We start from the raw sequence: 24531 nt of genomic DNA on the forward strand, positions 1-24531 counted from the left end.
ACCAGCTAACTTCTGATTGGTTCCTTGTCATGAGACAGGCATCTGACCTCTAAGTGACCAAGGCAGGTTTATGGCTGCCGAAAGGGAAGCTGGTTCCTTCACTGCTAAGCACTAATCACCTGGAAAGCAAATGGAATTACTGCATTAGAGCCGGAAGAGTGTTAGGGCTACACTTCCCAGCTCCCCTTTTGTAGCAATTTCATGGAGCTGGTGTCACAATGCTGTAAACCAAGTGCTTTGGAAAACCAGAAATCTCATAATTCTAGAGGTTATACGTCTGAAATCAAGATATCTACAGCCGTGCTTTCAACAAACCCTACAGGGAAGAATCCTTCCTGGCCTCTTTTTAGCTTTTGCCAGGTTGTCAATCCCCAACATTCCTTGACTTGTGGCTGCATCTTGTCTGTGTTTGCCTCTGTTGTCTCAGAGTTTTCTGCTTGTTTTCACAGAGCATTATTCTCTCTCTTTTTTTTTTTCATCATTACTCCAGTCATACTGAATTAGGACTTACCTTAATAACCTCGTCTTAACTTGATTATAATTAAAAAAGACCCTATTTCCAACTAATACTTCAAAATGGAGGTTCATGGTGAAAGACCCCCGAAGAGGTACTTTCGAAGAAGGAGACCCGTACCCAGGAATCAGCGAGACCACGAACTTGGATGCAAAAGCAAGAGGCTTTATTGGATACACGGGTACCCAGGGCAACTTAGCTCCTGTGAGGCCAAGCACGCCTAGCTAAGGGAGAGAGGTCCTTTTATAGCAAAAAGCACGGTACAGAAGCGAAAAGCATAGTTACAGGGATTCTATTGGACAATTTAAATGAGGTACAGAGTTATTTCAAGTCAGCATGTTCTCAAGGTCTGGTAATCAGATGAAGCTGCCTTGGCTCTATCTCAAGGTCTGGTAACCAGGCGAAGCTGCCTTGGCTCTGCCCTGGCAGTTCCTCCCTCCGTGTCCAGATGGCTGACCTTGGGACGGAGCGTTCCCCATCGGGCGGGGGCGCGGGGGCGGGGCCCCGGGCCGGGGCCCCTGGCCGGCCTGCCTGACGCTCTCCCTCCCGCCGCCTCGCAGGCTCCTTGCTCGGCCCCGGCCCCGGGGCGCGGTGCCAGGCGGGGGGCCGGGGGGCGCGGGCCCCGCCAGGGTGGACCAGCTTGGGAGGGCGCCGGCGGCCGAGCGCGCGCGGGCGTGTCACCGAGTGTTCGAGAGCGAGAGAGGGAGCTAATGGGCAGGGGTCTTTCAATGGTAAGGACATTTCACTGAAATAAAATATCTGTTTATCCACCAGGGGAAGCCAGGTTCAGTGGGGCTCCCGGGACAGCCTGGAGTCCCAGGGGAAGATGGGGCCTCTGGAAAAAAGGTAATCTTATTGTTTTCATATTGTCAGTGTCAAAACCGTGGGACCAAAGCGGCATCATGGCCCTCCAGCACCTGGGGTTAAACTCCCGGGGCAGGCAGTGTCTGTGAGAATGAACGTTCTTTTCATTGACCCTGGAAAATCCCGGTTGCATTGCTGACTTGGTGCCTACATGCTCTTCCTCATGGCTGGTGTTTTGGCCTTAGCACTTGCTGCTTTCTCTAAGAGTTCTAGAAATCACATCAATTTAATCTCAAACAAAAACACCTGTCTTCCTCCAAAAGAGAGGCTATGGATGCGTCTAGTAAGTCAAGCTGTTGTATAGATGTCTGAACTATTTTCTGTTGACTTTTTTTTTTGTAATATTTTTTTATTAGTTCAAATTAGGAACAAGCTTGCTTCACATGTCAATCCCTTCTTCCTCTCCCTACCCTCTCCCCCACACCTCCCCCCACCCCCAACCTACCCGTTCTGTTGACTTTTGAAGTGCCTGGATTTCAATACAACTACTGAAAACTAGCAGATGGCAAGGTGGAAGGTCTTTCTTGTTGAAAACAAAACAAACAAACAAAAACAAAAAACCTACTTAATGTGAATGAAGAGCCTGGGGCTTTGGAAATTGAGAAACTGGAGTTCTTTGGGTATTTCAGCTGCTCTGGTTAAAGGGGAGTTTCATGTTAATTTATTCTTTGATAAGCATCCATTTTAATTGAGATGATAATGAAGGTCTGGTGCTTTTAGGGAGTGGGTTCTGCATTCTGTCCTCCAAGAACCAGCTGAGACATTTGTGTCCTTTCCCTTCAGGGAGAAGCCGGGCTTCCAGGAACAAGAGGCCCAGAGGGGATGCCTGGGATAGGACAGCCTGGCCCCAAGGTATGCAGATGACCCCTCTGCAGGAAGCAGCTGCCTATGCTCTGGTCCTCAGTCTAAAGAGCCAGTTTAGGAGCAATCTGACTTTCATTCTTGCTGTGTCAAACATGTTTGCATCTTGCGTGTGTATATTATCTGTCTTTGTTTTCCCACATCTGACCTAAGACATAGCATTGAAAAGCATTTAACACATGTTTTCTCAATAAATGGTCAACTGGTATTTAAAGAAAACATGGGAAGGGAAAGAATTCTCAAGATTCGTTGTAAGAATTCGGAAATGCCTAAAGTTTAGTCAAATATTTATAGGCCTTCACATCATAGTCGGGGACCTATCACCTGTTAAATGACAATTTAGGGGATGGGGTTAGTAGCTTAGTGAGACAAAGTGCTTAGCATAAGCAGGGCCACAGATGAGATTGCCAGTCTAAAGCAAACAAGTAAACAAAATGGCACTTTCCTCCCTCTGGAACTTCTGCTTCAATCACAAGTTCCTGCTTATTTGTTTTGTTTTTGAGACAGCTGTCCTTGAACTTGATCTGGAGACCAGGCTGGCTGGGAACTTAAGAGATATGCCTGCCTCTGTCTCCCCACTGCTGGGACTCAAGACATGTGCCCCCACTGCCCAACATTGTTGTATGTTAAGATATAAAATCACCCATAGGATTACCCCTTTTGCAGCATAACATACCATCTGTAAGGAGCCAGAATTCCTGTAGTTTCTATGCAGGGTTGTTGATCACACTGTATACATATTAGTATTCTATTTATCATTCTAATAAAATACTGATTCCCAATTAATCAGCCTTGAAAAGTATTAACTAAAGTCAAACCCTTAGTCTTAAATGTGAGAAGCTGAAATTTAAATATATCTGTACAGTCACAACCACTTGAGCCTATCAACTTTTTCCTCAAACAAGGATACAAGAATAGTTTTTAAAACACCATGTAAAATGTATGTTTGGAAATGCTGGCCTAGTAATAATCAGAAGTGAGGCTATGAGGAAGGATCGTGTCTCTGAGAGAGAGCTAAACTTTCGGGTATGAGATGACTAGTGAAAGTCCCCAGAACAGCGAGAGCACATGGGCACTGAATGAGGGAAATCTAAGAGAATGGGCGTCAAAGCAGGGAGAAAGGTACCAAAATGCGCTGGTCACCAAGGAGAAGGCAGTGCAAATAATAGCCGGGACATAAGACGCAGCCCGGGCCATCCCTGGGCAGCACTGGTGCTTTGTGACTTGTGGCTGTGTACCTGTTGTTGTGTTCTGAGGTAACTAGGTCAGTTAGTTGAATCTGGGGCAAAATGAAAGAAATTAATAGTTGTGGCTCTACCATTCTTTCCTGCATTAATCACGATGGAGCAAGTGTTGTCTGAATGTTTATTACTTGTGTGTCACAGCTCTTTATGAGTGTGTACTCGACAGTTAATTGCATCCTATGGATTCAATTGAAGGCTCTTCCTTTTTTTCTGTAGAGCATCCTTTTGTTGATGTGTTAGCATGAATTGTTGGTTTTCAAGGTGTAGTCCCTAAACCGGCTGGGTCAGCATCACCCCGGAATATTTGACATGCAAATTATTGGTCCCTTGTGGAGACTAGCTAAATCAGAAACTCTCTGGATATGGGATCTAGAAATCTGTACTCTCCCACGCCCTCTGGATGAGTGTGAAAACTGTGGTTCCACCAGGCTTGCCAGCAATGTGTTCCACTGGGCATACCCGAAATGTCAGTGACCTCAGCTGCAAACCTAAGGAAAGTCCTTCACTGACCTGGACTGACATCTGTATATAATGCCCCACAGTAGAGCCTCCTTGAGAGAGAGAGTGTTCTAGTGCCAAGACCTTTGGTAGACGGTAGCAGAATTCTTTATACTTGTGGGAACACTGATGAATACAGCCGCACCTAGGAGCCCCGGGAGGCAGTTTCCAGTTCTGCTCCAGGTTACTGCTTGAATGTCTTCTTACCAACAAAATTATTGGCATTGGCCTTCTTATGGAGAATCAGCTAGACTCCCCATTGAGGAAGAAATGGGGCCTTGATTTGAAAAATGTCTCTTTTAATGTTTTTAAACTAAAATAGCATGAAAATTGAGACGCGGGCTAAAAACACCACTTTTTCTGAAATATCGAATGTATCAGAACCATCTGTGCACAGACTCATGGTACAGAAGAGTCAAGAAAAAGTTCTCTGACATTCAGAACTTAAAAAATATCAAATCATTTTGAGTAAGTGATGAAGATTGAACAGTTTTTTGAAGCACTTTGACAAATCTTGGGTGGCCAGGCTGTGCTCGGGTAATCCCTTGAAAGCTGGTGTTTGCTGAGAGCCTGACTCTGAAGTGGCTGCAAGAGCATCCGCTAATTCAGTCTCTATATCTTTGCAATTATTCTGTCAGGGTGACGAAGGAAAGAAAGGGAGCAAAGGAAATCAAGGACAGAGGGGCTTTCCAGGACCTGAGGGGCCAAAGGTATGTTTCTTATATTCTCGTCTGTGCTTGGAGGAGATGGTGATTGTGTCTGGTTTTAATAGAATATTAAATTTCCACTTCAAATTTGATTACTTGTTTCCTTCCCAACAAATACATGACAAAAACCCTCAAGGGGAAATGTCTTTGGAAAACTTTCTCTTTCTAGACCATAATAGAATGGAATAAAGTATATAATCATTTGTGCTTCAGGGGAGAATCTGACTACCAGTCAACTCTAGTAATTACAAAAAGATAGGACCATAAGGCATCCTGCTCTCTGCCATCTTTTGTTAAACAACAGTGAGTCCACCATTGATTGACGAATTCCATGATGCTGAAGAGTGGCATTGAAAGGCAGGTCCCATCCTGCTCTGCTTTGACCCATCTGAGGCAATCACTCATAGAGCTGGAGAATGGGATCCAATCACAGAGCCATCTTGACAACACAGAGTTTAAGAGACAGCACTCGGTACTGTCTCTGGCATTCAATAAATGTTTGATACAGGAGTAAAAAATCAGTGCTGTAAAATGGAAAATAAGGGTCTGTGATCCAAATTTTCCAGAGCAGGGTGTTACGGGGGAAGTGGAGTGTGAAGCAAGCAGGAAGAAGTATCCTGACTCAGTGAGAGCTGTTGATGCCAGCAATCCTGAGAGTTTATGTCTTCAGGAAGACACAGGCTGTCTCAGTTAGGGTTTAGGGTTTCCATTTCTGTGAAGAGACCCATGACCACAGTGACTCTTAGAAAGGAAAACAATTTAATTGAGGTGGCTCACAGTTTCAGAGGTTTAGCCCATCATCACCACAGTGCAATGTGGTGGCGTGCAGGCAGACATGGTGCTGGAGCGGGAGCTGAGCGTTCTACATCTTTAACTGTAGGCAACAGGAAGTGGTCTGAGACACTGGGCATGGTCTGAGCATATATGAGACCTCAAAGCCCACCCCCACATGGTACTTCCTCCAACAAGGCCACACCTACTTCAACAAAGCCACATCCCCAACAGTGCCACTCCCTGTGAGTTTACGGGGGCCAAGCACATTCAAACTACCACACAGGTTATCAAAACAGAGGTAAGATTGTTTAAGGAATTGGTAATAAGAAAGCAAGTTTCTTTTAAAGCTTTTGTATTAGATTTATTAATTTTATTTTAGGTGTGTGAATTTTGCCTGCACGTATGAATGTGTACCATGTATACAACTGGTGCCCTTGGAGGTCAGGCAAGAACATCTGATTCCTTGGAACTGGAGTTAGGGATGGTTGTGAACCACTGTGTGAGTGCTGGAAATTGAACTCAAGCCCTCTGAAAAAGCTACCAGTGCTCTTAATTGCAGATTCATCTCTTTAGCCCCAGGAAAGCAAGGCTTGAAAACTGGTATTGACAAAATAAATGTGCTACAAAACAGGATTGCCTGTAGAGCCATGATTGGTCATAGCCCTTAGGGCTGTGGTTCTCAACCTATGGGTCACAACCCCTTTGGGGTTGCATATTGTATGTCTTACATATCAGATATTCGTATTACCACTAATAACAGCAGCAAAATTACAGTTACAAAGTAGTAATGTAATAGTTTTATGGCTGGGGATCACTACAACTCCAGGAACTGTATTAAAGGGTCGCAGATTTGTGACTCTCGGTGCTTTGGGGAAATTGTTAGAAACCAAAGTTTCTTGGTCTTGCCCCCAGAGTCTCTGAGATCTGGATTTAGTAAATTCTGGGGGCAGACCCAGGGATCTATGTTTCTTCAAGGGCCACGGATAGTTCAAGAAACACATTATAAAGAATTGTCACTGTGAAAGAAATGTATTTTATTAGTATTAGCAATAAGGCATTACTTTTTATGTTGTAGTTAATCTTATTCTAAGTAAACCTGACATTTTAATAGAGGATTTTTTTTAAAGATGAAGAAAAATTGCCATATTTTAAATCATAATCATACTTTAATATAAGATCTTGATATGCTGGGGAGCTATATGATACTTTTCATATTTTAAAAATAATAAACATAGAAACATATTTTTGTCTTAACCCTGGTTTTAGTGAATATTTATTTATTTATGTATTTGTGTGTGTGCATGTGCCATGGTGTGTGTGTGTGTGTGTGTGTGTGTGTACGCGTGCGCGCGCATACGTGAGTCAGAAGACAACTTGCTGGAGTCAGTTTTCTCCTGCTTGAAAATATGAACGCTAGTCTTAGCCCAAGGCTATTCAAAACCTGGGGCAAGCTGGCTTTGACCCATAGGTTGCAGCTTCCCATCCTTCTTCTGGAACAGTAGTTTCCAAAGGTCTCTGATTGCAGACACATGCCAGTAAAATTTTGATCACATTCCAAATAAATTTGTTCATTTTCTTTAGTTACAATTTTAAATGCATAAAACTCTTTGCTAATATATGTTTGGAACTTTATATATAACGTAAAATAATGTTATGTATTAAAGTGAAAATATGCATCTTAGTTAGTGTTCCTATTGTTGGGAAGTAACACAATTCCATGGCAACTCTTATAAAGGAAAACATTTAATTGAGGGGTGGCTTACAGTTCAGAGGTTCAGTCCATTACTATCACGGTGGGGAGCGAGGCGTCATGCAGCAGACCTGGGGCTGGCTACATCAGAAGGCAACAGGAAGTGGACTGAGTGTCACACTGGTGAAATTTGAGCAAAAGACTCTCAAAGCCCATCCCCATAGTGATTGATATACTTCCTCCAACAAGGCTGTACCTACTTCAGCGAGGCCGCACCTCCTAATAGTGCCCCTCCCTTTAGGGACCATTTTCTACTCCCTGGCCTCCAAAGGCCATATTGTAATGAAAAAGTGGATTTAGTTCAACTTCAAAAGTCTCCATAGTTTATCAGTCTCAACAATGTTTAAAAGTCTGAAGTTCAAAGTCTCTTTTAGATTCATGCAATCTCTTAACTGTAATCCCCATAAAATCAAAATAAAAAAGCAGATCACATATTTCCAACATATAATAGCACATTACCATTCCAAAATGGAGGGAAGGGAGCATAGTGAGGAAATACTGGGCCACAGCAAGGCCAAAAACCACCTGGGCAGACTCCAAACTCTCCATCTCCATGTCTGATGTCAAAATGCTCTTCAGATCTCCAACTCCTTTCAGCTGTGTTGACTGTAACACACTTCTTTCTCTTGGGCTGGATCTGCTCCCTGTTAGCAGTTCTCCTCAGCATGTATCCCATGGCTCTGGCATCTCCAACATCTGGGGGTCTCCAAGGCAATCCAGGCTTCAACTTCACAGCTTTACACAATGGCCTCTCTAGGCCTCCATCCAGGGACATTCTTGACACATGTGTGGCCTCAGGGGCTCTCCTTAATCTTGGGGATAAATTCCATAACCCAGCTGTTCTATCCTTGACTCTAAAGCCAGAACCATGTGGCTGAAGCTGCCAAGTTCTGCTGGGGCTGGAACATGGCCTCCTCAATTACATCTTCATCTTCTTTCTGTCCTTCACTGCCTAAGCTTGGCTGTCTTGAAGCTTGTTTTGTAGATCAGGCTGGCCTCAAACTCAGAGATTTGCCTTCCCAGTGCTGCAATTAAAGGTGTGCACCACCACACCTGTCTCCAAGCTTTTCTTTAATTCCATTTCACAAGATGAAAACTTAACTGAGTGGCATCTTGCCCGGAGGTCATCACTCCCTTTATTTAATTTCTTATTCTCTTCATCTCCTTCGCACAGGATTTAGCAACATTCCACTTCCTGGTGCTTTTTTTTTTCTCCTTAAAATTTACATTTTGTAATTTACCCTGCCCAGTTTGCTCCTTTTCATTATAAATCTTTGCTAGAGTTTCCCCTAACACACAACAGAGTGTATATTAAACTGTTTTGAGGTTTCTTCTGTCAATGGAATTAATCCAAAACTCTTCACTGTAGCCTCAGGCAGACTCTTTGGACAAGGGCAAAAAGCAGCCACTTTCTTCACCAAAATATCACAAGAAGGATCTCTAGGCAACACACTCAAATTCTTCTCTTCTGAAACCTCTTGAGTTAGCCGCTGACAATTCAAATAACTCTTAGCACCCCTGTCTTCCATGCTCCTACTGTAAGACCCTCAGAAAGCTGAGGCTTCCAGAATCTTAGCCCAGAACCTCGGCCACCCCAATCACAGAATGGAGGCGAAAGCTTGATACAAATTGCATGAGGCTTTATTGTAGTTTAACGAGCTAACCCCATGTTAGCTCGGGTCTTTGACCCACCCACCATGGCAGATGGCTAAAAAAGAGGGCTCCTAGGGGCTCCCGAAAGATCTTATAGGGCAGCTTAAGGGGAGTGTCTAGGGGTATGCACAGGCTCACGATTGGTGTGCTTCCAGGCTTGGAGGACTTGCCCTGTGTTGATTGGTCAAGTGGTTGTTATGGCCCACAGGCCCTCCCAGGGTGGTTGCTATGCTCTCTACCTCATTGCTGGCTACATTTTGATCAGAAGGCAAAAGGAAGTGGACTGAGTGTCATCCTGAGTGAAGCTTGAACAAAGGAGACTTCAAAGCCCATCCCCACAGAAACACTTCTTCCAACAAGGCCACACCTCCTAATAGTGCCATTCTCTTTGGCTACATTTTCTTTAAAGCCACCACAACTTATAAAGTCATGATATTTTCTTTTTCTGTCCCAGTACATCATTTTGAACACCTTGTGATATCCAGTGACAAGTGTTTTAGAATAGGGTCTTTCCAACTGTGTTAATAGCACCTGTGTCAGAATCCCCAGAGCTGCATATAAAAATTAATATTCTTGGGCCCTATCCTTTATACCTGTGGAGTCTGGATTTCTGGCTTGAAACTGAGCACTGCATATTTGCCAAACTCTATCTGTGCATTGGCATTTGAGAAACACTGGTCTAGTTCAGATGAGACACAGAATTATCTTTGAGACTTTAATATTAGATAAAATGGAGGCAGAAGGAGATATAGACAGAGTGGGGCAGGAAGGCAGGAAGGAACAAGAGAGAAAAAGATGTTTCAATTTTCCTATTCAATTTTTAAATAAAGTATATAAAGTGTCTGTTTCAGAAAAAGGGATGTGTACAATGGAATACTAATATAACATGGGCCATGACAATAAAAGCAATAAAGGAAAAGGCTTATAAATTAGCTGAGTACTGTGAAACTTATGCTGGAGACTATTTCTATAATTGAATACAAGATTTTTCTCTGAGCTTCTTGGCATACAATATAAAACACAGGCACCACAGATTGCTCCATCTTTATTGGCCAGTAAAAAGCTCCACAAGAGATAAAAAATTCCTACTATTCAGGAATTAATTGAACACATTTATTTAAAGGCACTGAGAACTTGCAGGGTAATAACTTCAGCAGTGGTTTACAAAGGATGTTCCAGTCATTTTCATATTCACACTTATAGAGACAGTGGTTTGAATATTCTGAAGTTTGCAGACATTTGTTTTCTTTTCTTATTATAATTACTGCACATGGTTTCTCTGCTTGAAACATAACAGCTATTCTGGTTTTCTTAGGGAGAGCCAGGCATTATGGGCCCTTTTGGGATGCCTGGAACATCAATTCCTGGACCAGCGGGGCCAAAGGTATACATTCTTGGGACTTTTTAAAGTTGGAGGGGAAAATACATGTATGTTTTTATGTGGGTGATGATGGTTCTAGTAAACTAGAAGTTTAGTTTGGGAAGATCCTTAAGTGATAAGAAAAACAGATTAAAGCCAGACTTCCCACCCCTGACAACAAGCTTGCATGTTCCCTGTGCCCCCTCTCTCAACTCTGAGGCCTCACCGCCCATAAGAATGTCCTTGCATTCACAGGAGAATCTACTAAAATCTACAATGGAAAAGTCTGGAAGAAAATACACACTCAGTTTTAAGAGAATCCCTAGGCATTCTTACCTCTATATATTTGAGTCAAATTGTCACGTGTTATTTTAATGGATTTTCCCAGACTCTTACAGAAATCTTTACTGACAGGTTTATTAACTCTTCATTTGTGTTTCTCAAATTTGTCTTAGGGTAAGTTGGATAGATTAAACTCTTTACACATAGGCAGTCTATTTTCACTGTACACTTCTGTAGTTCCGTGTGTAACCTAGAGCCTTGCCAATGCTGTTTGAAATGAACAGGGTGATCGAGGAGGACCTGGGATGCCTGGCCTTAAAGGAGAACCTGGACTTTCTGTTCGAGGACCAAAGGTATGGCTTATTTATGCTCCCCTTCTGCATGTGAGAAGGTAGTCTATGGCCGGGAATGAAATGAGGTGGTAGGGCACTTGCTTAGTGTACACAGGCCCTTTCTTTGATCTCTGCACTGCAAAACAAAAGAAGAGGAGGAAAAGGGGGTATGAGGAAGAAGAGGAGGAAGAGAAAGAGGAATTGAAGAAGGGGAAGGAGGAGCAGGAAGAAGAGAACTTGATCACTATATGTTAGCCAGATTTCTGCCACCATGACGAAATATGTGCATCAACTTGTAAGTTTATTTTGGCCCATGGTCTCAGAGTTTTCAGGCTATGGACATCTGTCCCCTTTTTTTGGATCCTGTAGCATCTCAGAGCATCAAGATGGGAATATGTGATAGGAGATTCCTGTTCACCTCAGTGCAGTCATTGAGTTAAAAGAAATGGGAAAGTACTGCAGTCCCAATGTCCTCTTTGTGAAAAGGCTCCCAGTGACCTAATTTCCTCCAAGTAGACATGACCCCCTAAGGGATCCACCCCCCTCCAGTAGGGCCACAGGCTGGGGACCAACCTTTGAACACATAAACCTTTGGGCAATGTTCAATATCCAAACTATCCCAGTTAATAAGTTGATTATTTGTTTGTATGGTGTCTCTATTGATGAAATAAATGTAAAGCGGCTGTGTCCTTTGGGGGAAAAAGGAATAAGCAACAGTTTTATTTTTCTCATATTATGGGAACACTAGCTCTCATGGTTAAGTGCTTCTTGACTCAGTCATTGTTAGAAAACACTCTTTTCCTGTCACATAAAGCTTTCAGGAATAAGTTTTTTTTTTTAAAAAAAAAAAAAATCCCATGACAACCTTAGCCAGGTTGTTCATCCTGCTCCTGGGACCATGGCTATGTAGTTGACTCAAGGAAAAATGTCAAACTATATCTTAAGTTTAGTTGTGTGTGCAGGACAGTTTCCATGTTGGTTTGAGAACTGGTTGCTCATATTCTGTGGTGACATATTATTTATGATTTATTAAAGCTTTGCCTGAGGGTTCAGAACGAAAAGTCAGCCACAAGCCATAGAGCCAGGCAGTGGTGATACACACCACAACCATAGCAGCTATCGGTAGAGCCATGCTGGGGTGGCACACACCTTTAATCCCACGACTCAAGAGACAAGCAGGTGGATCTCTGCTAGTTCAAAGTCACACTGAGCTCCATGAAATTGATCTAGTCTAAAGAAAAACAGCTCACACAAAGGTGATCTCAGCACTTGGAATCACAGGCCTTTAATCTCAGCACTTGAGGTATATAAGATGGGAACAGATAATCAGTCTGGGGCATTTTGGTCTCCAGCCATATTTGGGCAATTAGCCTCTAACCACATACAGGGCAGGATTGCTTCAGCCTGGGTAGAGATAAGAGCTTCTTTGCTTGGCTTGGCTGCTTTGCTTCTCTGATCTTTCAGCTTGAACCCCACTATCTGTCTCTGGGTTTTTTTTTTTTTTTGTGTGTGTGTGTGTGTGTGTTACAATATTCCATGCTTTGTGCTGTTTTACCTATCCTCACTCTTGTCTTTGCATGGCAATGTGCTGCTTTGGTATGCTCCACTTGCTATCTGCTGATGATTATTGGGCATTGCAAATGATGGTCCTTCAAGCTGCTTGCCTCTTCAGGCATTTTCTCCCTTGTTTGGCTAATGTGGTGTTCTTATCCCCAGTGCTCTTCATCCCCAGTGAAGTCATTTTCACACTTTTCAGGGGCATATGATCTGAATGTCTGAAAAAGCGTTGGCACATTAATTCAATTTTACATGCTACTTCAGGGAACTCTCAGGCCTGCCCTAATACCCATTTCAAAATAGCACACTTCCATTTTTGTGCTGATTTCTGTTGAATGAGACACAGATCGAAGTGAATTGTTTCGATAGGACATTTTCGTGAATCTAGTGGAGAAAGGCAAAATGGCAAAATCCTATTTATAAAAATGCTGTGAGGTGTCCTAAACAAAAACTTGTCCCTAGTCTTGACCCAAGTCACTTTCTGCATTCATTGCCTTGCTCCTGGCTGTGACCAAATGCCTGAGAAGAAACAATTTAAATCAGGAAAGGTTCTCTTTGTCTTATGGTGCAGGAGACAGAGTCCAGCACAGTAGAGAAATCATGGTGCCAGGAATTTGCTCTCATCTTGTCCAATCAGGAAGCAGAGTGCTGGTGGTCATGGAGCCTTTTCCTTTCCCCCTTTTCATCAAGTCCAGACCCCAGTGTATGGGATGGTGCCAATCCATATTCAGAGTGCTTCGGCAAGCACTCTGGAAACTCTCTCAAAGACAAATGGGTAAGCCTGTCTCCAAGGTGATTCTAAATCTTGTCAGATTGGCAATGAGGACCCATCACACTTACAGTTAGGTTAGAAGTAACAAAGTTACCACAACTTCCTCAGGAAAGAAGAAAAAGACCTGCAGGGCAAAAATGTTTGCAATGTGTTTTCTGTCCTCCCTCCTCTTGAGTACTAGTGGCTAATAGCTTACAGCTGCTGGAAATATATCATTGGCTTAGAGCACAGAAGTTAAAACCAAAGGTAAAATTAAATTCTTTGTCTTTTAAGCATAAGCAAGGAGCAGTTACTGTTTTATTTGCTTGTTTTGTTGGCTGTCTCCTCGTATCATAGCGAGGGCAGAGATGGCATCTTATTTGGGAAAAAGTCTCATACAGGAATGGCCAGAGTTACGTTTAATGTAGCTGGAATGACTTAGCAAGCTGATTCTGGGAGTGAGCAGTTTCCAGTTAGGGATGTCCCTGCATCTTGCCCTCCCCCCTCCCCCCATTACACTATGACTTTAAGAAATCATCTTTAGTTTGTGCTGGTGGCAAATAGTGTACTCTGTTTTCGTAAGTGGCCAAATAGTCTCCAAAGGTGATCCCTTTTGAGGCTTGCCACATCTGTGGCTCTCAAACTAAATTTAACTTTCTCAGTGCTGAAACAGCCTGCAGCTTTTATCCTTCCCTAGTCAGTCAGTCATTCCTTGACAGGAGTTAATACCAATGGAGAGCTGGACTGAGGGCGACATTTTGGGTTGAGATAATCACAATTTAATCTCTGAATTTGCTTGTGTATAAAGGAAACATTTGAAGGTGCCATTTGCTTTTCCATTCTTGAAAAACAATAGTTGGCCTATTACTAGAGTTTCCACCTATTGTAAAATAATAGATAAACGATCTAAAGCACAAATAGCTCTTTATTAAAGCAAGTGTTGTGTGTAGACAAACGCTGTTAGCCGTCATAGTAACAAAACACTGTGGTGTGTTGCAAAAACACCACTTTAAATATGTGTTTAGCAAGTCTGTGAGATTAGTACATCTCCTAACAGATTTTTCAAGTTCTTTTCCTTCCTCTGCTCCCGTTTTACTCTATGCAGAAATCTCTTGGATTTCTCTTTGTAAGGGAATTAAATAGTTACTAGTATGCTTCCGTCAGAAGGACAATAGCCATCTCTCTCTGGCCTCTGTACAGGAGATGGATGGCTGCTAGTTAAAGCACAGTGCCTGAGCTTCGCAGCAAATAGCCAGGGGCTGTCACTCTGCAACTTAACCTGCTTGAATCTCCATTTGGGTGATTCAATGCTCTGTAATTTTGGCACACAGAGGAGCACAATAGACATAACCCAATGTGGTAGGCCCTTTGTATTTGACAGCCTACAGTCAAATCGGTTACATATTCTTTTTTCACTCCCCCACACAGTGCTTCCTAAATTTTCTCATGTGTAGATTTCTCCCTGATTTGTGGTATACTAGGAATTTGTACATTTTTTTTCATTAAAATACTGACAACAGCTATTTTCCCGTTTCCATGACCCATGTTTCCTATAGAAGACTTTGCAATGGTTCATATATTCTTTACTTTGACACCATACATCCAGTGACCTCAAATGAATAGGACTACTGAGGAGAGAAGGAACTGCTAAATGTGGCAGGATATTCTCCTAAAGTTTCCTTTGCCTTGTCAAATCCATCTTTGTTTTATTGAATTAAAGTGTTTAGCATAAGTTCTGCTAGATGTTTCATGCTTTTGTACCATGACTCTGTCTTGGGATTTTTGCAGGGTGCCCAGGGTCCTCGGGGACCAGTGGGTGCTCCAGGACTCAAAGGTGATGGCTATCCTGGTGTGGCTGTAAGTGTGGATGTGTCTTCTTTTTCACATAAATAATTTTAAATTTGTGCATAAATATATGGTGTGATAATTTGATACATGAATACAATGTAATGATCATATTGAGAATAATTAGCATTTTCTGTTTACTTAAACATTTATCATTTCTTTGGGTTGGGAACCTTTGAACTCTTATAGTTCCCCATAAACAATACAATCACCTGTAGCAATCATGAAGCCTTCATTCCCTCCCCCTTCCCTTCCTCCCGCCTCCCTCCCTCCCTCCTTCTCTCCTTCCTTGCTCCCTCCCTCATTCTTTTTCTCCTTATCTCCCTTCCTCTCTCTCTCCTCCCCTCCCTCCACTTTTCTGAGCATTTCATACTTCAGGATGCAATGTCACCGTAGGGACCTAGAGGAATGCCAGGACCCCCTGGACCAATGGGCTTACATGGTGTGGGAGACACTGGAGCAAAGGTAAGATTTTTGTTTGTTTGTTTGTTTGTTTGTTTGTTTGTTTTTTGGTTTTTCGAGACAGGGTTTCTCTGTGTAGCTTTGGAGCCTATCCTGGCACTCACTCTGGAAACCAGGCTGGCCTGGAACTCACAGAGACCAGCCTGCCTCTGCTTGAGTGCTAAGATTTTTAAAGTAGGCAACAATATTAATTTCTAAGAAAGTACTTACAGGGAACCTTGGTAAATGTGATCAATTTTTATCTGACCCACTAGAAGAATGGTGATGTATGAAATAATTACTGATTTCCTAGGAAACACGCCCATGAATACGTTGATTGACTTCATGGTTCTTGAACTGATTCTTTGGTAGCAAGCTTCACATTTCCTTGCTTCTTCCTCTTCTGTACCAAGACCTGGTTTCAGGTCAGAGCCCTCTTCTCTCCTTTCATCCTGCTCTTGCCCTAGCTTCTCTCATCCTGTCCCACAGCTTTATGCCATGTCTTTATGACGATGGTATCCAAGTCTCTAGCCTTTCTTTCTTAAGCTTTTTCTCTTGTATCTAATTTCTTATGCAAACAATCTTCCAGTTACTTTCAAACCAGGAACCTTAATTCTTACCCTGTTGTGTAGTAAAATGACAGTGCTGTGCAGCCCAAGAACTTAGTCATCCTTTGGTCCTTTATTGTCCATGGCCTTCAGAGTCTTGCTCTTTGCTTCATTCTGACAGTTTCATGTTTAGAACACACCAGCAGTCTGCATCATTTTCTTCTGCAGTTTCCTTCAAGCAAACCACCACCATGTGTGGGTACCAATATGGCCCCTTCACCGAGTTTCCCCCTTCCAAATCTGCCCTCTTATAATTTAGCAGGTTATGTGGCCTTTTAAAACCATGAGTCAGAGAACATTCCATTCCTTCTTAGAAGTACTCAATGGCTTCTCTGGCCTTGAAATGAAACTCAGCTACCTCCCCCAAGCCTTTGAGGCCCTCATGACCTGACATGACTTCTGTCTGTTTTCCCTTGCCCTGACAGCCAGTCACACTGGGCTCCTATCTCTGTAACTCTTTCATGCTTTCAGGGTTATGGATCTGCAAGGATAGACAGATATTAAGGACTCAGCCAAAGTTGCCCCCAGATTTCCTTTGCAAAGCATCACCATTGCTCTTTTACATGTGTTTCATGTGTAAACTGGATCATTCTGTGATTGTTATGCTTATTTATTATCATAGGTGCTCTGTAGGTTCCGTGACACATAAGGTTTCTTGGAGCAGGTTCATTGTAGTCTCTGATAAGCTCTGGACTCCAGAATTAAGTGTTATCACCCAGCTCTAAAATCTATTGGATGAATAATCAAGGTTTCTATAGAGAGAAGTTCGTTTTTTATCTGTTCAGCTATTCACTTCTATCTCTCATGCTTCTAGGTCATTGCAGAAAGATGATGTATGTGTTTAATGCTGTTACCATTTTTGTTGTTGTTTCTGATACAGTGGTTAGCAGTGAGAATGTTTATGGATCACTCCCCTATGGTACAAGGTGCTCTTTTCTCCTACCTGACCCAAGGAGAACAAAAGATTATACGCATGGCTATAATGATCATCTGTAAGAGGGATTTCCACATCTGCCCCAGTTGTCATTCTTGGGAGAATCGTGGGAATGCAGTGAGAAGTGTCACTGAAAGTGTCGTATAACACATAGCATCTATCAAAACATTAAAATTTAATAAAGTAGAAGGATTTGGTATATAAGTATCATTACTTCCTGCTCCAAGTGAAACATTGGTAAACCCTTTTGTTATTATACTAAATATTTCCCTACAGGAAGCAGAAGCTTATTTCTGTTTAAAATAAGATATGAAATAAAATATGTTAAATAGATACTTGTCTGAATTTGTGTTGCAATGGAAGCATATGGCCATTTATAGTTTCAGAGTAGCTGGTTATGAATATTTATGAAAGTATTATTATATTAAATTATTATGTTACTGCTTCATATTTAGTACTAATAACTACACCGATAAAGAACATTTAAGGTTTAATCTTTGTGAATATTCTTCTCTCTCAGATTATTTAATATGCAGACTAAAGTATTTTCTGAATGATTTTTGTATACCACATTCCTGCAAATATCGCATACTTCACATTTTTCATTATTTTTGGCAAAAATACCAAGAAAAGTGTTCTTACTTGCAAAATTTTATCCTACCTTTTTTATTTTAGAAGTAGCAAATGTGTTTCCAGAAGGCATTCTGTGAGTGAAACTCATCTTGGCCTCCTATTTGCTTTCAGCAGTAGAGGGTGGGGGAGGACTGTGGCCAGGATCTCCCTGTTTCTGCTCATCAGCCTCCCTCTGAGCTGCCTTTCCCTCTTCTGCATTACCTTCTGTTCTTCTGTGCAGAATGTGTTAGCCACAAGAACTTCAGCTCAGAAGGAGATATTAGGAGCAAGAGCTCGTCTTAGAATTAAAGAAGCTTTTCAACCATCAATTTGAAAATGAAGAAAAGTCTGGAAGCAAACACTAGCTTTTAAATAACATCCAAATTCATCTCTCCTTTTGCATAGAGGCCCTAAGTCTCCATCTGGCCTTCCTTTCTGAAGAACATTATGAAAGCACACATATACACAAACACATACACAGATATAAATGAGGAAAGCAAGGGAGATATTTTGAAAAAGTTGACTTTGAGTTAACTTCATCCTTCCAATAAAGTAGAGATCAAATCGTCAAAAACTGCCAATGAAAGACAACAAAAGCCTAATACCCAAATACGTGACAAATCTTTCTGTTACTTTGAGTTAAAAATACCAGAGAAACTATAAGTATCTAGAAGTGTTTGTGTGTGTGTGTGTGTGTGTGTGTGTGTGTGTGTGTGTGTGTGTGTGTGTGTGTCCACATTTATATCCAGATATGTTTTTGATTTAAACTCAGTGTAGAGTTAAAACCTTGGCCTTAAGGCATGAACTTGCAAAACAAATGTGTTTTTGAAATGAGGAAACTATTAAGGTTGATGATTAATTTATGATGGTTTATGTGATATTTAGTTAAGGTCACATATGTTTAGCATATGACACAAACATTAGAATCAAAGTGTCTATGTTTTAAAACATATAAAAAGCAGTGCCTGGCATCTAGCACCTTGTGGAACTCTGGTTTCCCCTAGTGGAAAATGTTTATAGACCATCAAATGTTGGCAAGAATTCTGAGCTAATTCAAAAATTCTTATAAAAATTTTTCAAGGACCATAGTAGATGTAGGTTTGAAAGTCCACTGGGCAACACACTGGAAAAGAACCAGCATGTATGGTCTCTTGCTGAGTGAATGTTGTGTCCTGGTGTTTGCAACCACACTGATGGAAGTCATTCTCAGAGCCCCTGCCCATCCCTGCCTGTGTCCCTCCAATGGAGCCCTGAGAGTAAGGGGAATCCTTGTCATGTGAAGACAGTTTAGAGCTACTTTCAGCTTTCTTTTAAGGGCTGCAGCTAAGTCATTGCTCTTAAGTCTTTAGCTAAAAAGCCCAGAAGGGACCTGTAGCTGAGAGAGCTGACCCTCAGGTATGTCTCAGTCTTAGAGTTTGTTTCTGGCCTTACTGAAGTAGAATCCTGGGATGACTCTCCATGCTCCTCAAGGGCAAATTCATCTTGCCTGGTCCTCTTTGTTTTATTAGTGCCAGGAAAAGCCAAGGTCTCATCCAAACCTGTAGAATGATTTCATATAGACCAATCCTTCAAGCTAGCCTAGTTTTGGGGAGTACTCCAAGGGCTTGCTTAGCTATCAAGTAGTTGAAATAACTTACATGGACAGAAAGATTATTGGGTTGCTATGGTTCTTTGAATTATGATAATGGCTATAATTAGTATTTATCACTAAAACCTTTCTAAAATATTGCATTATGAACATTTCCCCTATTTTACAGAGGAGGATATTAATGATCAGAGGTTGAACAACTTGCCTCTTTGCAATGTAAACATATTATAGCATGCATGCATGCTTGTGTTTGGGAGGGAAACGATGAGTCTGAAGAATGACTGCCTGTGGAGGAATAAGTCTGAAAAGGAAGAATGGCCTTCCAGCACCTGGTGCTCAGTGTCCCACGCTGTCCATCCTCTAATCACCTGGTACAGTTTTGCATGTAACTGGATTGCTCTTTTTCTATCCTAGTTTTTCCATCATCAAAACCTAGATTTTGTAAACTGTAAAGAGAAGCACAAACACAAACCAAAAAGAGTTAAACATTTCCCCCAAGCCTTAAATATTGAGTATTGTAAATACATCCTTTATTTGACAAAAGTGGCCCATAGCAATAAATTAAAATGCAAGTCTATGTGAAATTCCACTGAGTATCATTATTCTAAAAATGTTCCCAGAGTCTGAATTGCTTCTCTGTTCTCTGCAGTGGCTCACATATGTGCATGCTACCACCGAGTCTTGGCAGAATAGAGGACCGATTCACACAGAGATGCATTAGGAATCAGCGGATGCGAACTGGACAAGGAACTCCATTTTGAACAGGCCAGACAAGAAGGGCCAGTCAAGGAAGCAGGATTCGGGATAATGATATTAAAAATTCATGATTCCAAAGTAGACTAGAGACCCACTTTTCCCTAGTAGTCCCCAAATTCAGAGGAGGCAGGGTAGTGGGGGTGAATCAGGAAGGGATTTGGCAATGCATATGATCAAAACACATGGTAATGAAATTTTCAAGGAATTAATAAAATTATATTCAAATATGCTAAGGAATGGGCCATAAGCTCATAGCAGAAATAATTAAAGCCAGAAATGTCAAGTTTGAAGGGTAGGGAGTTTTACCTAAAGGTTTCTGAAAATGTCAAATTCAGGACCTGGGACATTTGATGGGGTAACTTTTCAAGGCAATTCCTTGAATCCTTGAAAGCTGAGCTGACTCCAGGCTGCCCACTATGTTAAATACTGTTTTCCTTTCTGCCTGCTGTTTTTTGGGTCTACATTCTTCTTCCCTGTAGCTTACACATTGCTGCAGCTCCCGAAGACAAACACTAAACCCTGAGCATCAACTTCCACATCGTCATCTATACATTTTGTGTTTCTAGTAATGGAGACTGTAGGAACTTCCTCTGGGGATATGTATAGCAGAGAGCCTTTTCTTCTCTTATTAGGGGCAATATGGGTACCTGACTTGCATAATTTTGAACTGACTATGAAAGGCTTGCCCTTTCCAGTGAGATTCTTGGCATCAGGGAATCATTTGCTCAGTTTCAATGAGCTGATTCTGAGAAAAGGCAAAAATTACCAGCAAACCTCAGAGCTCTACAGCAAGCCTTAAAGTTAGCAAGAACTAAGAGATACAAGAGTTTGAGGGTGGACATTGATGGTAGAGGAGCTGAAATTAAAAGCTGGGAAAACATCAGAAAAGAAACATGATGGAAATTTGAGATATTGTGCTTTCTTGAGCCTTCTTAATTGTTTCTGTATTCTCATATTCATCATGCTGGTAATAGTCTTGTTTCCCTGGTTACATAATGGCCATCAGTGAGAAGTGACAGAGGGATATGACAAACATTAGTCAATCAACCGTTATGCAACTCCTATCTAGGTGTCTGAACAAAGCCTCTAAAGTTTCCACTGACACTCTGACAACATATGTGACTTACTAGCCTATGGCATCTGCTGACATCATTCACAGCGCTTATGCTTGTAGAAGCTGAAGACATTGTAGTTACAATTTATTTAGAACTCAGAAAGAGGTAAACATTAAACAGATGCTAATCATTGCTTTGACTTCTCCCTTATTTTAAAATTCAACCTTTCCCAGGCTTCATCATTTAGTGGAATCTTCAGAGTGACATTCTTTGGATAATTCTTAGGACTGACACTTTCCACAATAAATTCAATTTAGAAACTAGAAAAGTGTAAGACCACTGGATGACCAACTGTAAATTGCTTTTATAGTCTGTTAAAGAATGGCAGGGACTTCATTGGCAGAAACAAGGAAAGAGAAGATCAGTAAAGCCTTATTAATGTATATATGTGTGTAAAGTCAGTCTAACAGATTATCATCTAAAATATTTTATCAAAGTTTTATAAAGTATAGGAAGCACAAAATGCACCATTTTTCTTCACTGCTGTCTCAGAACCTTTGCCATTTGTCAGTTCCATGACCTCAGCAGGTCATTCCACCCACCACCCCCCACCCCCCACCCCCCGGACACTTAGCATCCTCATCTGTGACTTGTATGACATCTACTTCACAGGGTCACTCTGATAGGAGGCATGAAGCCATGCACATAAGGCATTTAACCATGAAAGCATCCTGATTAGCAGCCATTATAGCATACATCACTCTACTAAATCAAGTACATAGTAGGCTGGATGAAAAAGAGACACAAAGGACTTGTATAGATAGGTGATCTGGGATTAGATTACTACAAAGTTTTGGGTAAAACCACAAACTCAAGGGATGACAATGAAGGGAGCAACAATAAGAAGGGAAGCCTTAACCAGCTGGGCACTCATGCATGCAGTGTGGGCCATTTATAAGCCAGGAAGAATCTTTATAACTCAGGATATTTTTTCTCCTTGAAAATATGACTGGCCTGATGTAGGAAAAAGACATTCACAGCCACAGGGCTATGGTCTCTGCATTAAATAGCAGCAGGAAGAAGGGCTCTAGAGACAGTTACCCTTTTATATCTGGTTTTAGTAGATATAAAATGGGAAATGGGCTCTGGGAGTCATACCTGGCTTTGAATTTTGCCGAGCTACATAGGTTTGGTCATGTCATATGTCCTCTGAAGCCTCCGTTTCCTTATTTATCAAACAGAGTAAGCTGATGTTCATAAGAGTACTAAGATAGTGACTGAAATGACTTGCTGCACAATAAAGTTCATAAATGTTCATTGTTATTTACAATAATATTTTTATTATAAGCTACAGCAAAAAATTGCTGATGTGAGGAGACAGTGCACGTGGGAGTAGCTGGGGATTCTCTTTATCTTCTGTGAAAAAATAAAAGTCTCAGTCCATGCTTCCTGTCACCATCGTAAGAACCTGCCCCTTTTTAAAGGGGGCAAAATTAACCACTCTGTGACTAAAACCCTTGCTAGGTCATTCATTCACAGGAACAGGCGTATAGCTCATTCATTCTCGGGAACAAGTGTGTAGTCAGTCCTGAACATGGCCATTTTCAGTGAAAATGAAAGAGGTGTCCCTTTTGTGTGCAGCGAGAAGCAGGAGGCCTTCTAAACAGTCCTTTTCTTGAGGGAATCAAGGCAGATAGTTGTAGAGTTTGGACTGCAGGATTACAAAGTAGGCAATATGGTTACAAATGGAAACTCCAGAATTTGTTATTTTGTTCATTGTCTCCTAGTACAAGGGCTCCCTCTGCAGGCCCCGACACCCTCCAACGTTACATGGCCTTCTAAACCCATTGTTAGAGAATGGCATTCTGTCTACTGACAGTACGCCTACATATTAGAAAATGACACAGGCAAACACGCTTGTGCTTAGACACCAGTCCTGTTCTGTGGCAGAAGCAGTAGAGTGGTATTGAGTGGCGACATGAGATTCAGACAATCCTCTGTCTTCCATGCCCCAGCTGTCAAGGTTTAGCAGGGACTCTTGGCCCAAGGGACAAGAGATATAACTAACACATTTATGATATATTTTCTCTGTCATCATGGGGAGATGCTATTTCTCTCGATTTGTAGCTCATCGAATTACTGATATTGCTGTCTATAAGAAAGTATATCACAAACATGTGTGTGCACATGTACAACTTTTAGTATGATCTGTACTAGTTGAGAAGACACTTTAGCCAAAACCACAAGGAAAATAGCATGAGTTAAGTAGTGGCATGTCAACTTTTTCTTCGAAGAATGAGATTTAAAAAAAAAAAGCCTATACCTTCCTTCATTTATGACCCTTTTGAAAATAATTATATGACATATAATAATCATATAACAATAACACTTGAAACATATGCAGTTTCTATCTGTGATACTCATTATCAACCAGTGCACCTCTCCCCTTTGGCTGTTTTTGAAAAATCCTTTAAATTATGTAATCTTTTCCTACAACATGACAATACTGCCTCATGGTAATGGTGGGATTTGTATTGGATATTGTTGGTGAATTTAAGACAATGTTACCAAAACCATTTATTGTAAACATTGAGAAAGTCACATGACACAAGCTTTCCCTTACTCTTATCAGTATGCAGTCTGTCTCCTTTCATCTGTATTTCTCTCCCCACTGCCTTTCTCTGAAATAATCCCCAGGCATCATCCACATAAAGATTTGATATTTATCTCTCAAATAAAAGAATTTCTTTTCAAAACATAGCTGCAAAACTACTATAAAACCTAAACACACCAACAATTTTTCACTATAGTAAATATCTAGTGCTCAAATTTTCCAGTCGGCCTCATACATTTTTTATGATTGTTTTGTTCAAGTAAGTTGGGTCTGAGTGATGCTCACACATTGCATTTGATTGAGGTACCTCTCAAGTCTCTTGAAACCAGTTTGTTTCCCCCTCAGTGTGTCCTTGTACTTCCTTCAGGAGTATGTTGTTTGTACTTGAGACTTGCTATCCCTATCCTTTATTCTCAGGGTGGTGGTTCATGCATTTCTCTCTCTGTTTTTATAAGCTGGCAGGCCCAAACCTATTCAAACTGGAGCCACGTACAGTTTTTCTCAGCTATGTCATTCACAGGTCAGGCTGTGTGTTCCACAGAGAAGGCACAGGGTGTACAGCCACATCATGACTAAAGTGTTTACCATATTCTGGAATCACAGAGGTGATCAGCAACCCAAGAAAGGAAGTCATCAACCACATCTATTTGACAACATATTTAGTGATTTCAAGTAAAACCTATATAGCTATATTTGCTGGTGTTCTCTTTTGTTGGATGGTATTAAAACCCTGACAGATAAAAGCCCCATCTCTATTAAGCAGCAGAGAGGAGATCAGTCAGGTGTAGCTGGAGGCCCTCACATAATGCAGACACTTCCTTTATGGGTGTTTCAGAGTGTCTCAAGAAAGGGGAGATCATAGAAATGTGTCTGACACAGAGTATTCATGCTCTCTGCTTCAAGCTCTTTGTGTGAGATTGATCCCTAGTGC

General features: G+C 41.5%; 1 protein-coding gene across 1 annotated transcript in view; it reads left to right on the forward strand.

Annotated features, from left to right (window-relative positions):
• Col28a1 (collagen type XXVIII alpha 1 chain) overlaps positions 1-24531 on the forward strand; it is a 155909-nt gene that overhangs the window by 68055 nt on the left and 63323 nt on the right. Inside the window, exons 18-24 of the mRNA XM_035450390.1 lie at positions 1289-1360; positions 2162-2230; positions 4620-4691; positions 10181-10249; positions 10792-10860; positions 14936-15004; positions 15389-15457. Coding sequence (XP_035306281.1) covers positions 1289-1360; positions 2162-2230; positions 4620-4691; positions 10181-10249; positions 10792-10860; positions 14936-15004; positions 15389-15457 — 489 coding nt within the window. The remainder of the gene's footprint in view (positions 1-1288; positions 1361-2161; positions 2231-4619; positions 4692-10180; positions 10250-10791; positions 10861-14935; positions 15005-15388; positions 15458-24531) is intronic.

This window comes from Cricetulus griseus (assembly GCF_003668045.3).
Source record: "Cricetulus griseus strain 17A/GY chromosome 1 unlocalized genomic scaffold, alternate assembly CriGri-PICRH-1.0 chr1_0, whole genome shotgun sequence".
Classification (NCBI taxonomy): domain Eukaryota; kingdom Metazoa; phylum Chordata; class Mammalia; order Rodentia; family Cricetidae; genus Cricetulus; species Cricetulus griseus.